This window comes from Saimiri boliviensis, chromosome 4 (assembly GCF_048565385.1).
Source record: "Saimiri boliviensis isolate mSaiBol1 chromosome 4, mSaiBol1.pri, whole genome shotgun sequence".
Lineage (NCBI taxonomy): Eukaryota > Metazoa > Chordata > Mammalia > Primates > Cebidae > Saimiri > Saimiri boliviensis.
Window position 1 is genome coordinate 46,264,505 of NC_133452.1, and position 17,153 is coordinate 46,281,657.

The window sequence follows — 17,153 nt, forward strand, 5'->3', positions numbered from 1 at the left end:
TGTGTTCTCACTGTTCAACACCTGCCTGTGAGTGAGAACATGTGGTGTTTGATTTTCTGCTCTTGTGTCAGTTTGCTGAGAATGATGGTTTCCAGTTTCATCCAGGTCCCTACAAAGGACGTGAACTCGTCCTTTTTGATGGCTGCGTAATATTCCATGGTGTATATGTACCACATTTTCCCTATCCAGTCTATCATCGATGGGCATTTGGGTTGGTTCCAGGTCTTTGCTATTGTAAACAGTGCTGCAATGAACATTCGTGTGCATGTGTCCTTATAGTAGAATGATTTATAATCCTTTGGATATATACCCAGTAATGGGATTGCTGGATCAAATGGGATTTCTATTTTTAGGTCATTGAGGAATCGCCACACTGTCTTCCACAATGGTTGAATTAATTTACATTCCCACCAACAGTGTAAAAGTGTTCCTATTTCTCCACATCCTCTCCAGCATCTATTGTCTCCAGATTTTTTAATGATCACCATTCTAACTGGTGTGAGATGGTATCTCAATGTGCTTTTGATTTGCATTTCTCTAATGACCAGTGATGATGAGCATTTTTTCATATGTTTGTTGGCCTCCTGTATGTCTTCTTTTGTAAAGTATCTGTTCATATCCTTCGCCCATTTTTGAATGGGCTTGTTTGTTTTTTTCTTGTAGATCTGTTTTAGTTCTTTGTAAATTCTGGATATCAGCCCCTTGTCAGATGGGTAGACTGAAAAATTTTTTTCCCATTCTGTTGGTTGCCGATTCACTCTACTGACTGTTTCTTTTGCCGTGCAGAAGCTGTGGAGTTTGATTAGGTCCCATGAGATCTTGATCTTTAAATAGCAGAGGACCGCCAAAGGTTCATAGATGTAGGTTCTGGTGTCCTCCTTTTATACCTGTGACCCATAATACATAGGTTAATACTGGGCAGATGTACTCAGCTAGGTTTTCCCTGATGTTTAATAGCAGTGGGGTTACTCAATGACACCTGGTAAAGGCCTTCCCATTTTGGTTGTAAATGATCTTCAGGGGATTCTTCTTTCCAAGTTTTAGCAAAAGTAAGTCTCTTGGTTAAATAGGGGAGTTATTTTTTTTCCTATCTGGGGAAGAGTAATATTTTATTTTTATATTGGAAAGCCTTTTGAACCTGACCTAAATTCTAAAAGGGAAAAGTAAAGTTTGTATAGCTAATTACTACAAACCAAGACCACAGCAGCTAAACACACGTAATCCATAGACAAGTTATTTTTATAAACCCATTTCTTGGCCTCTAATCTCTGGTTCCCACACTGCTAAAAAGGGGCTCAAGGGCCAATAAGTGCCCACCTACTTCCACTCTGATCCAGGCCAAAACATCCAGCTAGCTACAATTTCCCTGACTCCAAATGTCCCAGCCAAGAGGGTCCTACTGAGGGACATGATGAATTCAGGGTAGGCAGCACACCACCCTGTCATCAGCACAGGACAAAATAAAACTTGGCCATTGACACTGCCTCTAGCACACTATGACAAAAGGGTTAACACAAACCAAAAATCAAGATCCATAGGCCAAAGGGAGTGGAGTTAGGTAGGTACCCAACAGCCCCCAAAACCCTAATAAGCAATTTAAGAGTCAAAAACCAAAAGCCAAAATGAGATTACACATTGCAGATAACCAACAGCATATAATTAAGCTATATTTGGAGAAAACACTGCTTCCACAGACCTCTGGGACAAAACACTTAAGCATCAGACCACAACAGCAGTCGTAATCAGAGGAGAAAAATTAACAGGAGCTGACAAAAATACTGAAGGAGAGAGTTACCTGAATCTGGGTAGCTTTCAAAAGAAATATAGTGCAGAATTGAAAATAAAAATTTCTGATAATTTAGCAAATCAATACCTTTAGAAAATTTGGTTTTGGTAATAGACCATTTTTAGAAAGTTTATTACAAATAATTTTCTTTAATTGTAGCAAGTTTTTAACTATGCACTGTTCCTTTTCCAAATTCCCTTTTTCCAAATTCTTCAAACTAATAAGCTTTGAATATAGTCTTTTTAATTTATGAGTGCTGTTTTATTTATAATCCAATTTCATAGCATGCTAGAAACAACACATCACAATGCCAATAGATAGAGCTAAACAAACACACTAAATAAAAATGTCTGTTTAGACAACTGATTTTGTGGCCTATCATAAAAAACTATTACAGATGATTTCCAGGATCCTTTCAGTTTTAAAATTCTTTCAATTTTTATTATAAAAATGTGTAAGGTCCTACTGCTCTTATATCAAGTTATTATGTTGTATTAAACTTTAATGGATTTATTTAATGATAGTCTTTATAAGATTATCTAAGTAAAAATTTTTCCAATGAAGATTTTTATGTGTTCCAAATAACACTACCTTTATAAATTTTACAAAAGTCAAATTTTATGATAATCACTTATATTGTCTCAACAAAATTAAAATATAATAAATCTCTGTTGGAGAACAGGACTAATTTGCTCATTTGATCCAATAATAAGGCAGTTTCTGTGGTATAAATAACCAAATTATGAATTTTCTGAATAAATTCATGAAAGTTCAGTTTCTTACTTGTATTTGGAAATTTTACTTTTTTCCACTCTTACAATGAAATTTCTAAACCACCCCATAATATGCAGGCTTTAGGGCACTTTTGGTTGGTTTTTGATATATTTCACTTACATTGTAGGGATAGAAAATTTAACATAAATATAACACAGAAAGTTTCTTTATGAATGAATTAACATAGTAACTTGACAAATATCTTTTAAAATATGTTAAATTCATTTACAGACATGTGTATAAGAAAGATTATTAAATAAAATTATTTGAACATTAATCACTGTTAAACAATTATTATGTCAAGAGAGAAATTTGATATAAAGATTATGTAAAAGCCTTTATTGACATTATTCAATAATGACTGTGGAGCTAGAATTGTTAACAGACTAAACTATATAGACAGGTTCATTATAGACTTCTGACTACTGATACTCCCATCCTCCAGTCTCTGCCTTTGTTGTCATATAGTGTTCTCTTTGTGTGTCCTCATATTACATTCCCTCTACGTTTGTCCATATCTGTATCCCTTTTCCTCTTTTGATCAGAGCACTAGTCATATTGTATTAGGGTCCAGCCTAATGATCTCCTCTTAATTATATCTGCAAAACCTCTATTTCCAAACAAGGTCACATTCATAAGATGCTGGGCGTCTGGACTTCCACATATATTTTGGGAGACAGAAGTCAACTTGTAACAGATAGTGTAAAGATAACAGCAGAATAACTGGAGAGATGTTATGTCAATGCTGATGAGGTTGATATCGGAGATGGCATGTGGACAACTAACTGTGAAATCCAGATTTTATAATTATACAGTTTTGTGGGAATTGACATTTGTCCTGTATTTATCACAACTTGGTTTTATAAATGAATAGAACTATTAAATCAACATTTTCTCAATCTGGTCGGGGTTTAAGAGCACAACTGAACACATAATTTCACACAATTGAACATGTGTTTTACAGTTTTTTGGTGTTTCTGTTCTTGTTTCCTGGAGGATTATGTCAATACATGTGTTACATTCTCAGAAAGAAATATGAACATTTATCCTTTCAAATACCACTGGATAGAATCTCTATAACCCTGATTTTATCCTTACATTTAGCCAGAGCACATAGCTATGTCCTTAAATCACATTTATTGGGCCCAAAGTAACTTTCCTCTTATTAGACTGTACTTTTTATAGTACTTCTGGTGCATGTTAAGACAGTAGGTGGAGTTCTATAAAAAAAAATTACATATTTAAGGTAAAAATATTGCTGAGGCTGTTATTTACATTATACAGCTTTTATTTTTCTGCTGAGAAACTATGAAACAAATTTATCTCAGGTATCATTATCAGTGATTGCTCTGCTGCTCTTAAACAAAGTAAGAATTTACATCTTAAGAACATTGTAAATTGTTTATCATTTGTGCTTTTTGTTATTGCCTGAACATCAGAAAGATGAGTGGTAAAATTGCAACCCAAGTCAAAGAAACTATGCAGTAGCTGTAACATTTATTTTGTGTTCTAGTACAATTCCTAAATTTATGCATTTTTCTACATTCATTTCTGCTCAGTTTCTCCATTTATTTACCTTATTTGTTTCATAGGTCTATCTAATGAACAAAAAATAATGAGAGTTTATCTTATCACCATGTATTATGCATTGCACCAATTCCCTTCATTCAATGATAGATAAACATGACCTCTCTCCTCAAATATCTCACAATGCAAAAGAGAAGGCATTCACTTAAGTTGATACTTGCAATAGATTATGATTAATATAATGATAAAGAACTCTACCAAGTAAATTTAGCACATAAAGGAAGTAAGCAATCTACTGCATCAGAAAAAAATGTTTCTGAGAAAGAGACATCTAAGCTAGGCTCTAAACAGAGTTTAGCCAAAAAAAAAAAAAAAAAAAAAAAAGGAAAGAAAATAGTGAAGGGACTAAACTCTCATGATGAAAAATGTCAAAAACATCTAGATAAATAGAAAGACACTATGTTTGGATAGGAAGATTTAAAATTACAATGGTGTTAGTTCTTCCCAAATTGATCTGTAGAGTCAATGCAATTTTGGAAAATTCCCAGAAAATTAGTTTGTGTATACTGAAAGACTGAATATAAAATTTATGTGGAATTAAAAAAAGACCCAGAATAGTGAACACACTACTGAAGACAAAGAACAGAGTTGGAAGATTGACACTATTGAACTTCAAAGTTTATTATAAAGCTTTAGAATTCTTTCCATTTTTTCTTTCTTTGGCCTTAAGTAGTTTCCTTGTGTGCATATGCTGCTCAGTGATCTTTTGATGACTTAAAGCACCTTCCACACATCTCAAGAACTCTTCCTCTTCTCTGCTGATCTCTACTCCACTTTACTCTGACCCAGGATCACTAACTGTCTTGACCTTTCCAGACTGCCAGCTCCATCTTGTAAACTCAGCGATTTGCCTAGGCTGAGTTGTTGGGCAACTCACTGCTGCACTAAGGCTTTGTAACTTTCTCCAAGCACTAAGCGAAGCAATCACAGGGCATGTCTCATCTGTTTCCCCATCACTCAAGTATCACTGTTCTTTGCTGTCTGATGTTCAATATCTTTAAAACCATTGTTTTATGTATTTTGTCTGTTTGCTTTAGTTTCAGTATGAAGACTAAATAGGCCCCTGTTATGTTATCTTTGCTAAAAGAAAAAAATCACTAGGATATTTTTGAAATAAAAGAAGGCAGTATTAATATTTATCTCATTACAGTAGAGTATATTATGTTTACTCTTCCAAAAAGCTAAGTGAATAGGCATTTTAAAAGAAAGGGAAAGTGATCAGTATGGTCGAATGTGTTCATTAGTCTTGGCAAGTAGGGGGCAATTGGTGAACAGAGAAGGCTAGTACATAGAATGGTAGAGTTAGAAACTAGATTATAATGAATTAATGATTATATGGGAGTGAGAAGTAGAAAAAACAAGGAAAGATAATATTCCTTAAAAAGTTGAGTTTAACAGAGACAGACAGGTACTAGATGGCATTTATAAGAAAACAGAATCATAGAAAACTGTTGACTATTCAAATATTTCTTGATACAAAAACGAGGGAAAATCAAAACTGACTTTGAATAGAACAAAGGCTGACAAAGTAGCCCACAGACTGGCCACTAGTTTTTATAAAGTTTCATTGGAATACAGTCACTGAAATTGATTTACATTATTGTCGATGGCTACTTCTATAGTCACACAATTGAAGAATTATGAGACCATATGGCCTAAAACCTGAAAATATATACTATCTGACTTTTGCAGAAAAACTTTGCCAATCTTGCACTAAAGAACTTAGCCACAAGTTCCACATTCCATAGAATTTCAATAAAAAAGAATAGGTGGGGTCTATATTATTTGATTTTTATTTTCAAATATATAACATTCTGTCATATTTAATAAAGTCAATTTAATAAGCATTGTATGACTCACCCTTTAATAATTTTTTAATTTTTTCTAGGCAAAGAAGTCAAGCCTAAACCTCCACGTATGTTATATGCATGCTCAATAAACAAATATGTGTGTATGTACACACATATGTAAAACAAATCTTAAATGCATGCTGTTATTTATCTTGATTTCACGTTGAATATTTTGCTTAAATTCAAAGGCTTAACTGTTATGTGTAGACAATGTAGACATTCTCTTACATGTGTTTCTGAGAAAATGCTATGCCGAAATTTTCCTTCATCCTTTATTCACTGGAAGTATCTTTTCTTTCCTTGTCATTAAAAATCTCAGTTCACATTTCCATTTTTTTCTCAAAAAAATTTTTTTGGGTATTCTCACTCTGTTGCCCGGGCTGGAGTGCAATGGCACAATCACAGCTCACTGTAACCTTCACCTCCCAGGTTCAAATGATTCTTGTGCCTCAGCCTCCTGAGCAGCTGGGATTACAGCCATGGACAATACACCTGGTTGGCCTCCCAAAGTGCTAAGATTATAGACATGAATCACCATGCCTGGCCCTCAAAATGATTCTTATTGGGGTTAATATCGGGGGATATTGGTTTTTATGTACTAACTTGCCACAATCATAAGAAGAAAGTTAATATGACATTAACTTTTCAAAGTTATTATGAGATTGAAAACCAATGAATAATATAGAAAATAATTATATAAAAATAAATCTACAGGAGTTCAGGAGATGAATATCTTTCTATAATCATTGTTACTAATATTCATCTATATTTTTAGAACTACAAGGAAGAAAAGAAGAGAAACCAGGTATGTATATTTTATTTATAGACATATATGCTTTCCATGTTTATAATAAATAGCACAATATATCTTTGCAAATATCATGTCCTAGTACAAATATCAAATTTTATCCTTGACCAACTTGAAAAAAATAAAACTAACAAAATATACATTTCTCTATGCTACCCATTTCTAGAAAAAAAATTCTATTTGTATAAGTGAAATCTCTGAGAAATTTACATGGTTTAGAAGAAGTAACTGATTAATTGAATTGACTCCTACAAAACCAAAATTTTCTCTGATTATTGGAGGACACAGACATTCAATCAGCAAAACATCTGCTCTCATTCTAATCTCTCTTGAGGCTCTGAGTCAGATGAATATTTCTGAAGGTTACAGTAGGCAGAAGAAACTTTTTTTAAAAGGAACTTCAACTATTTGATTCTGAACACAGTTAAAATTTTGTTTAATGTCTCGTAATTGTATTATTGTTGTAGGGCTACTGTAGTAAAATGCCACAAACTGGGTGGCTTAAAACAACAGAAATTTATCCTCTCACAGTTCTGGAGGGTAGAAGTCCAAAATGAAGGTGTCACAAGGGATCTTTCCTTGCATCTTGTGGTGTTTTCTAGCAATCATTGGTGTTCCTTGGCTTGTAGATGAATCACATTCAATTTCAGCCTCCATCATCAAATGGAAACCTTCTCTCTTTGTGTCTCTATCTCTGTAAACCCTTCTCCTCTCATAAGTACACCAGTCATATTAGATTAAGTACCCACTCTACTGTCCTATGACTACATCTTAACAAATTTCATCTGCAATAATCCAATTTACAAATAAGGTCATATTTTAAGGTACTCGAGGTTAGGATGTAAACATATCTTTTGAAGAGATACAGTTAAATCCGTTACAGTCCACTCTCTGGCTGGCCCAAAATTCATGTCCTCCATAGATGCAAAATATGTTTACCCCATCTCAACATCTCTAAAAGTCCTAACCATTCTAGCATGGTTCTAAGTTCAAAATTTCATCTATATATCAATCAGTAGCTCCAATCTCATTATCTAAATCATCTAAATCAGTTATATATGAAACTTGGAGTATGATTCTTCCCACAGCAAAATTCCTCTTCTCTGTGAACCTATGAAAATATGAAACAAATTATTGACTCCCAAAATAAAATCAGGAGACAGGTATAAGATGGACACTCCCATTTTAAAGGGAAGAACTTGCAAGAAAATAAAAAGGGGTCCTGAGTCCTACGCAAATCCAAAACCTAGATATTTCAAAGCCTGAGAATATTCTCTCTGGCTCAGTGCTCTGTACTCTGTGCCTGGTGGGACAGTGGCCCTGCCCTCTTAGCTCCGTGAGCTGACAGCCCTGCCTTCTCTGCCACAGGAAGTCCCATCAATCCAGGCATTTGAATTCATGGCTCTTCTCTTGGAGTCATTATTCCTTCATTTTATCATGTCTCTGTCCCTTTTTTCCAGGCTGGCATTGTTTTTGCTTTTTTAAAAATCTAAAAACTTGACTAGTCCCACTTTCAATTCATGGGACATCTAAGCCATTAGATAAGAGGATCCTCCACAGATCTTTCCTGGATAACCACGTCTCTATTGCTGTCTTCTATTGAAGTGGCTCCATGAATCATACATCTAATCTCTTTAGCAAAAGTTTGTCCAACCACATCCTTGACTCTCTCTCCATGGCACACTGTCTAGCTAGGCTGAGAATTTTTCAAATCAGTAAGTGCCAGTTCTAATTTGATTAACAGTTTCTTCTTCAATTTATGTATATGTTTCTTTTCACATTTTATTATAAACAACAAGGAGAAATCAGTCTGCACCTTCCATACTTTGCTTGAAATTTTTCTTAGCTAAATTTTTAAGTTATTCACTTACTACATCCACCCTCCACCTAACAGAAGAACACAATTTAACCAAGTTTCTTGCCACTTTATAACAAATATTGCCTTTCCTTCAGTGGCCAATAATATGTTCCTCATTTCCTTTCTGAGACTTTATCTTTAAAATTCCCATTTCTGGCAACATTCTACTTCTACATATAGTAATATATATCTCTACGATTTGAATATGTTTTCTCAAAATTTAGGTGTTACCTATGTAATAGTATTAAGAGATGGAGCCTTTAAAAGGTGATTACGCCGTGAAAACTCTTCCTTTGTGAATGGGAACAAGGCCGTTCTAAAAGAGGCTTCATGCAGTGTTCAACAAGTTGGCTGTCTTCCCCTTTTGCCTTTGCCCTGTAAAGAACACAGCATTCCTTCTCTCTGGAAGACACAGCAGCAAGGCACCGCCTTTAAACAAGAGACCAAACCTGCTGAAACCTTAATCCTAAACTTCACAGTCTCTAGACATATGAGAAACACATTTGTGCTCTATATAAATTATCCAATCTGTGATATTCTATTATAGCAGTACAAAATGGACTAAATCAGATATGTATCATTCAAAATGACAAGAGCTTTCACTGTATCTCTTTTGAATTCTTTCTGAGCCCTCATCAGAATAACCTTTCATGTCAATATCTCTGCCAATAGTCTTTTCTTTTTTTTTCTTTTTTTTTTTTTTTTATAAGAAAAAGAATAAAGAAGAGGAAGAAAGAGAAAGAGGAAGAAGGAGAGAGAATGGGGGTATTGCTTTGCTGCCCGGGCTAGAATGCAGTCTAAATCTGGGTATGCCTATAATTGTCCTTAATAATGGAGACATGAAAGAAAATAAGGGAAGAGAGTAACAAACAAGGAGCCAACCAACATTTCGTTTAAACTTCTAAGTTGATATGATGTGGTACTGATAAGAGTGTATATTTTGTGTAAAGTGGAGAGTTCTATAAATGTTAATTACATTTACTTGTTCCAGATCTGAGTTCAAGTCCTGGATATCATTGTTAATTTTCTGTCTCATTGATCTGTCTAATATTAACGTTGAAGTCTCCCACTATTATTGTGTGGGAGTCTAAGTCTCTTTATAAGTCTTGTATGTCTGGGTATTCCTGTATTGGGTGCGTGTATATTTAGGACCTTTAACTCTTCTTGTTATTGCATTAATTCTTTTATCACTATATAATGTCCTTCTTTGCTTCTTTTGATCTTTGTTGCTTTAAATACTATTTTATCAGAGACAAAAATTGTAACTTCTGCTTTTTATTTATTTATTTTTGCTCTCTGGTTGGTTGGTAAGTCTCTCTCCATCCTTTATTTTGAGTCTTTGTGTATCCTTGAATGTGAGATGGGTCTGGATGCAGCATACAGTTTTAGTTTTTTGTCCAAATTGCCTGTCTTTGAATTGAGGAATTTAGTCAATTTAAATTTAGAATTAATAATGATATATGTGAGTTTAATACTGTCATTTAATATTAGCTGGCTATTTTGCCCATTAGTTGATGTAAATTCTTCATTATATTGATGTTTTTTACTTTTTGGTTTTTTTTAGAAAGGCTGATACTGTTTGTTCCTTTCTATGTGTAGTGGTTCTTTCAGAAGCTCTTGTAAAGCAGGCCTGGTGGTGATGAATTCTCTGAGTGCTTGCTTGTTCACAAAAAACTTTATTTTTCCTTCACTTATGAAACTTAGTTTGGCTGGATGTAAAATTCTTGGTTGAAAATTCTTTTCTTTAAGGATGTTGAATATTAGTCCCCACTCTCTTCTGGCTTGTAGGGTTTCTGCTGAGAGATCTGCTGTGAGTCTGATAGGCTTCCCTTTGTGGGTAACCTGACCTTTCTCTCTGGCTGCCCTTAGTATTTTCTCCTTCAGTTCAACCCTGGTGAATCTGACGATTATGTGCCTTGGAGTTGCTCTTCTTGTGGAATATCTTTGTGGTGTTCTCTGTATTACCTGGAGCTGAATATTATCCTCCTTTACTAAGTTGGGAAAATTTTCCTGAATAATATCCTGAAGCATATTTTCCAGCTTGGATTCATTCTCTTCGTCACATTCAGGTACACCTATCAAGCGCAGATTAGGTCTTTTCACATAGTCCCATATTTCTTGGAGACTTTGCTCATTCCTTTTTATCCTTTTTTCTCTAATCTTGTCTTCTTGTTTTACTTCATTGAGTTGGTCTTCGACCTCTGATATCCTTTCTTCTGCTTGATCAATTCGGCTGTTAAAACTTGTGCATACTTCACGTAGTTCTCGTATTGTGTTTTTCAGCTCCATCAATTCACTTATTTTCCTCTCTAAATTTTGTATTCTTGTTGACATTTCGTCAAACCTTTTTTCAAAGTTCTTAGTTTCTTTAGATTGTGTTAGCACAAGTTCTTTTAATTCACAGGAGTTTCTTATCATCCACGTTTTGAAGCCTGCTTCTGTAATTGGAACACACTCGTTCTCCATCAAGCCTTGTTTCGTTGCTGATGAGGAACTGGGATCCCCTGCTGAGGGAGAGGCGTTCTGATCTTGGGTATTCTCAGCCTTTTTTGGCTGTTTTCTTCCCTTCATTGTAGATTTATCCATCTGTGGTCTTTATAATTACCGTCTTTGTAATTGGGTTTCTGAGTGGACGTCCAACTTATTGATTCTCAGCGCCAAAATCTGAGAATCCCACTGCGCCAACCAAATCAGCGGCGTTAAGATTGATGGTGCCTTTCTGACTCTGCACCAAGAACCGACGCTCCGAGGTGCCGGCAAAACCGCCTCGCCGGTCACAAGAGTCGCGCTGGCGACCCGTGGGGTTCCTCCGCCGGGAATCTCCCGGTGCGTTAGCAACAAGAATTCATGTGAAGGTGTGGCGTCCTCTCGTTCTTTGCGTTTTCACTGGGAGCTACAATCCCGAGCTGCTAGTGATCAGCCATCTTGGATCTCTCTCGATGCCGATAGTCTTTTCAAAGCAGTCTAGGCTTTCTATATTAAGTGCCTCAAAATTCTTCTAGCCTTTAACCATTACCCATTTTCAAACCACTTTCATATATATAAGGATTTGTTTCAGCAGCACTTGCTTTCCTAAACCAAAATTGATTCGTTTACTCTGATGGCTAAAATAAAATCCCGCTAATTGTGTTGCTTAAAACTATAGAAAATTTTCTCTCACACAATTTTGGAAGTTAGAAGTCCAAAATCAATGTGTTGACAAAGCAGCACTTCCTTTTAAACTCCTAGAGGAGAGTACTTCTTCGCTTCTCCTAGCTTCTGGTGTTTCCTAGCAATCCTCAGTGTTCCTTGGAGTGAAGATGTATGGCTTCAATCTCTGTTTCTATTATTGCATGATCATCTTCTCTCTTTATGTCTCTTCTCCTCTTCTTATAAGGACAATAGTCATACTAGATAAAGAACCCACCCTTCACTAGCATCACCTCATCTTACCTTAACTAATTACATTGGTAGCAACCCTATTTCCAAATAAGTTTACACTCTGAAGTACTGGGGGTTAGGACTCAACAGATTGTTTGGGGGAACACAATTGAGCCATCACACTATTTATCTAAATTTCTAAATCACATAAGTACCCAATTAGACCTATTTCAGAGAATTTCTTCCAATTCGTGTTAAAATAATTTATCTTATATTGACTTTGGAACTCTTTCCTGCAATAATCATCTTGGAAAAAAGTAGAAAAATTAGATTTAAAAGAATTAGCTGTAGCAACAACTTGACAAACAAGTGCAAAGTATTTTTCTGTTTTGTGTTTAATAGTCCCTCATTGACAAACAAGCATAAAACTGGAATAAATTTTAGTCGACATTTTTTTTTGTTTGTTTTTTGAGACTGTATCTCGGTCCATCACCCAAGCTGGAGTGCAGTGGTGTGATCTCGGCTCACCGAAACTGCCACCTCCTGGGTTCAAGCAATTCTCCTGCCTCAGCCTCCCAATTATGATAGCAAAATAAAATTATTTCTAAAAATTAATTTGTATTCTAGTTCATTTTTTCAGGTTTTAAATTTTCTTCCTTTTCTTTCCCTCAAAGCCTCAAGTTAAAAAAGAATCAAAACCAGAAAACATGAGCTTTATTTTATATAGATTCAGGGCTAACATTACCTTTATTTTATTAAGTATTAAAAGAGGCTTACATCTCACTAGGGAGACATGCACAGAGTCTCCCAGTTCCGCATTATTTTGTCCACTCCATTGCCCAACATAATTTTATAGTACTGGATTAGATGAGAATGGGAATATTCCCTAGAAAAATACATCTAGAAAATGGCCTTAAATAAATCTCAACAGAGATTTCAGGTTTCTGGAGACTTTTCTTAGGTTTTGATGAAATTATTTATAATCATGTTTAACTTAACGGCTTTATTTTTGTAATCCTGGTGGCTTTGTTTTGATAATTCCAATGTATTTCCAGTAACATATCAGAATTATAAAATAATAAGGTTATAGACTATTGTGGATTGAAGGAAATGAAAGCAAAAATTTATTATGCATCTACTGTGAGTTAAGGACTGGCATAGGATTTTTACTTTCATCATATCATTATGAGAAACAAACAGCATGGCAATTATTATCTATGCTCTATATCTGAAGGAGGAGTTCAATAGATCAAGTTCAGAAAATAAGTTATTCTTCCAAGATTTTCAAGTTAATAAATGTTGGAGCTAGGGGTCTGCCCCATGTCTGATTTGCACCAAACCCTGGGTACTCCCATTAAGAGATTGTCCCTAAAATGCTATTATTTTATTAGAAGGTAGCATTGACCTAAAAAAGGGTGCCCATTTCAAGTTTACACTGTTATTTAGTGTTTAAATCCCAGCTGTGATAACCAACTAGCTATTGACCTGAGGCAAGTTTTAAAAAACCTTCAGGCTCTATGATAGCTATTTCTTCATTATAAAAGATTACTTAGCAAGCTTCTTCAATATCAATAAATCAAGAATTGAAATCTAGACACATATGCAAAACTACCTCAGCCCCTGAATTCTCACCAGAACTTACTGGGCAACTCATCATAAGTTTGAATATAGTTGCTCTTGTGATATACTTACAATATATCAAGGCTCATAACAGCCTTGTTACATTACAAATATTATTGATTTATTATTTTATCATTTATTTTCCTGATATTTATTTGCTATAGGTGAATATGCTTTACCAGATATAAGCATTTTATATTTTTGCCGGTTTTACTTTTCTTCAACCAGAAGCCCAACACCATTTAAAGCTAGTTATGCCTAGTTCTACTGACAATAACAAATTATATTGGTTATTGTTAAATACTTCATTTTGCAGATAATTTAATCTAATATGTTATTTATTTATTCTTTTTAGCTGTATCTGAAAAAGTGCAAATACACAGTATGTATATTAATTTCATCTTTTAAGCTTACATAGAGTTTTTTACAAGAAAATTTTGAAACTTTTTCAAAATCATATATTTTAATCTGTACTTTTATATTTATGCTTAATTACAGTCTGTGCTTTGAAAAATATAGTATTGAAAATTTTGTAAATATGAATTTTTTGTCACATTGTTTTCATGAACTAAAACCTTTAAGTTTTACATAGAAACAAGGATGCTATGAAGGTTTCAGAATAGTCTTTCTTCAGGGTAGATTTGCTAAAATCTGCCAGTTATTTTCCCAGCTTCTAAATGCCTAAAAAATATATTTGTTTTATTATTTTCAGAACAAGACATAGTGAAACCAGAAAAGACTGTTTCTCATGGTAAACCAGGTATTTTGCAGGTGGTATTTGTAATATCACATTGTCTCTCAATGTTCTAATTTTAGCAGAAGAAAGAGTTTAGAGTCAAATCTAAAGTTATTTGGGACAATTCAGGTCTTAAGTCATCAGCTTCTAAACTATCTTCAATTTTAGTCATCTTCAGACTATTTTTTTATACTGAGAACTGAACCAGTAAGATGTAACTAAACAGCTAGTCTTCACTTCCCATCAGAGAGTTAGCTTTGCACAAAAACAATCATCCAGCACTTAGATGAATGGGCTCTATACTTTCTGTTTTATTCTAATTTGGGCAAGGCATTCTGACCAAACTTGTAATTCAGATTGGATTATTCAAATACAATCATTTCAGACTCTACATATCCCAAAATTGCTGAAGAAATCAACATTTCTCCCTGCTTCTGTTCCTGCCTCTTTCTTTTCTTCACCGTTCCTTCCCTTTCTTCTTTTCTTTTTATTCCTGGTCTCGCATTTTGTGGAAAATAAAAGTGAGTTAATATGTTCTGCTTTAAAAAAAAATACATAATTTATCAAAACAAGGTTATGAATTAATTTTTATTTAAGAATAGAAATGAGTTTGTATTTCAGCTAATTAAATATGAATTTAGTTTTGAGGCTACCCACGCCTCAATTATTCTGTAGAATATTATTCTTCATTCCAGGGTGAATTATGTACCCAATGTTGTGACTATAGTTAGGCCAGAATCTTTGAAAAGGGAAAAACATACTTTCTCTGAACAAATATTAGAAAATCTTTAGCTTACTTTTATAAATTGTACTTTAGAAAATCTGTATACAATGGGTTTTAGTCTCTTTGATTTGTTTTGCCTATTTAAAAAAAAAAAAAATATGAGACACCAACAGCAGAACATATAGGAATAAAGCAAGCAGGGCTGGAATGTGGAGAGGTAAGAAGAGCTGTTGGTATTGACAAAAGCAGAACCTTAGAAACAACTTTTAGAACCTTCTAATTAAATGAAACACTGTTATTTTCTTATGTCCCAAGTAATAGCCATTTTGAGGTGAAATAAAGAGAAGTGAGAGGCTTTAGTCTCTGAACGTACATCAAGTGCATTGTCTTGTAGGAACAACTCTCTTTTACTTCATTTACACCATCATGCTCTTTAAATTCTGTTATCCAGTGAAACATTCTACTTAGGATATTTGATCAGCTGATTCTTTCACAGTGTAAAACATTTGATAAATTTAATTTCACGTAGGATCATGGCAATAACCTCTTTACTTTGATCCAAACATCTTTGCCTATGAAAAGTCACTGAGAACACAGGACATCTCACAGATGTATCACCTTTGTTCTTCCCCAGCTTCACACTGTGAGAAATTTGGGTTCTCTAGCTATTCCAGGGTTCCCAGGGAGGCATTAGCACAAGAAGATCAAAAATTGCTTTTTCCTATTCTAATTTAATAATAAAAAAGGAAAATATATTTAATAAAGCAGTACCTCTGGGCAGATAAATACAGTGAAATACAGTGAATGCAAAGTAGGGTTTATATTGGCACATTAGGGAACATTTTAAGTTAGGAAAACTTCTATAGAAAGATAGTTGCAAAGGATATTTCATCTGGACAGATTTTCTTTGTGCTTTGATTCAATTTGAATAGAAGATACTATTTGCTGTTTTATTGAGGAAACAAGTTTTTCTTGGCATTGGCGCTTTTTCAAAAAGAATACAAAATACCATGGTTGAAATATGTCACTGATGTTTTCAAAATTTCTACTTGTGTTAACATTTTTTTCTATCACAGAAGAAAAAGTTCTCAAGCAGGTAAAAGCTGTCCCAATAGAAAAAACAGGTAAATCAGGATTTTATATATTGTTTCTATGTCTCATTATATGTTATGTGGTGTCCACGTGTGTTCATGCACACACACACGTACATCTTCAAGGAAGTGTGTAGACGTTTAGTACCATAACTTCTAAGATATTGAATTCTTGTGAATAAAGATATACTCAATATATTTTTTATTAAATAATAATAACTAAAATAGCATAACTTTAAGAGTGATTGACCTAAGTATATGTGTAATTCATGAGACAATCTATATAATGCGTTGATTACCATGTATACTTAATTGTTTAATCTTATTTTTAAAGCACATTTTCTCAAATCTTAAAATCACTGAAGTCTGAAACTTTCTGCTATTTATAAATTAGCTGGAATAATTTACTTTCATGAGAGCTACATAGAGAGGGATACGGTTACATAACTTTAAAGTCTGTCTTAAAGAATGATCAACAGAATACAACATTAAACTAAAAACACTCCATCTCTCATTAGTTCATGTGAGAAAGAAAGGACACATACTCTTGCAATTCAGAAGATTTTCCCATAAGAAAAAAGAAAACTTCTGAGTCTTCAACTCAATTCACGACTGACTCACTAAACTTCCTCTAGAATCAAAATTTTCTTACAATAAAAATTCTAAGATAGAAATCCTACCCACCTCTGCCTTTAAGAGAATCCCATCTCTTACTAATAATCATTCCAAAAGAAAAACTCTTATGAAACATTTTTTCTTCTGAGATAATCAGATAATAAGGATTTAAATAGTTTCTTGGAGGAAAAATATAATAGAATTCAGGAGTGATCTAATTATTTATAGAAATCACAGACTAGTATATCAGCAGAAAGAAAGAAATCTCATGAGGCTGTTTTCATTACTTCATATGACCATTGTACTTTACTCCAACTACTGCCTAAGTTTATATTTTTAGTAAA

At 34.0% G+C, this 17,153-nt stretch overlaps 1 protein-coding gene across 31 annotated transcripts in view; it reads left to right on the top strand.

Annotated features, from left to right (window-relative positions):
- The window catches only part of TRDN (triadin), a 370,662-nt gene that overhangs the window by 303,250 nt on the left and 50,259 nt on the right, over positions 1–17,153 (top strand). For 29 of the 31 annotated variants that reach the window (XR_012517192.1, XM_074397548.1, XM_074397529.1 and 26 more), the window contains 5 exons: positions 6,036–6,062; positions 6,773–6,802; positions 13,999–14,025; positions 14,356–14,403; positions 16,180–16,227. Coding sequence is in view for 30 of the 31 variants with exons in the window: in XM_074397548.1 (XP_074253649.1) it covers positions 6,036–6,062; positions 6,773–6,802; positions 13,999–14,025; positions 14,356–14,403; positions 16,180–16,227 (180 nt within the window). In the remaining variant the exon portion in view is untranslated. The remainder of the gene's footprint in view (positions 1–6,035; positions 6,063–6,772; positions 6,803–13,998; positions 14,026–14,355; positions 14,404–16,179; positions 16,228–17,153) is intronic. The other 2 variants (XM_074397526.1, XM_074397550.1) reach the window with 2 other exon arrangements.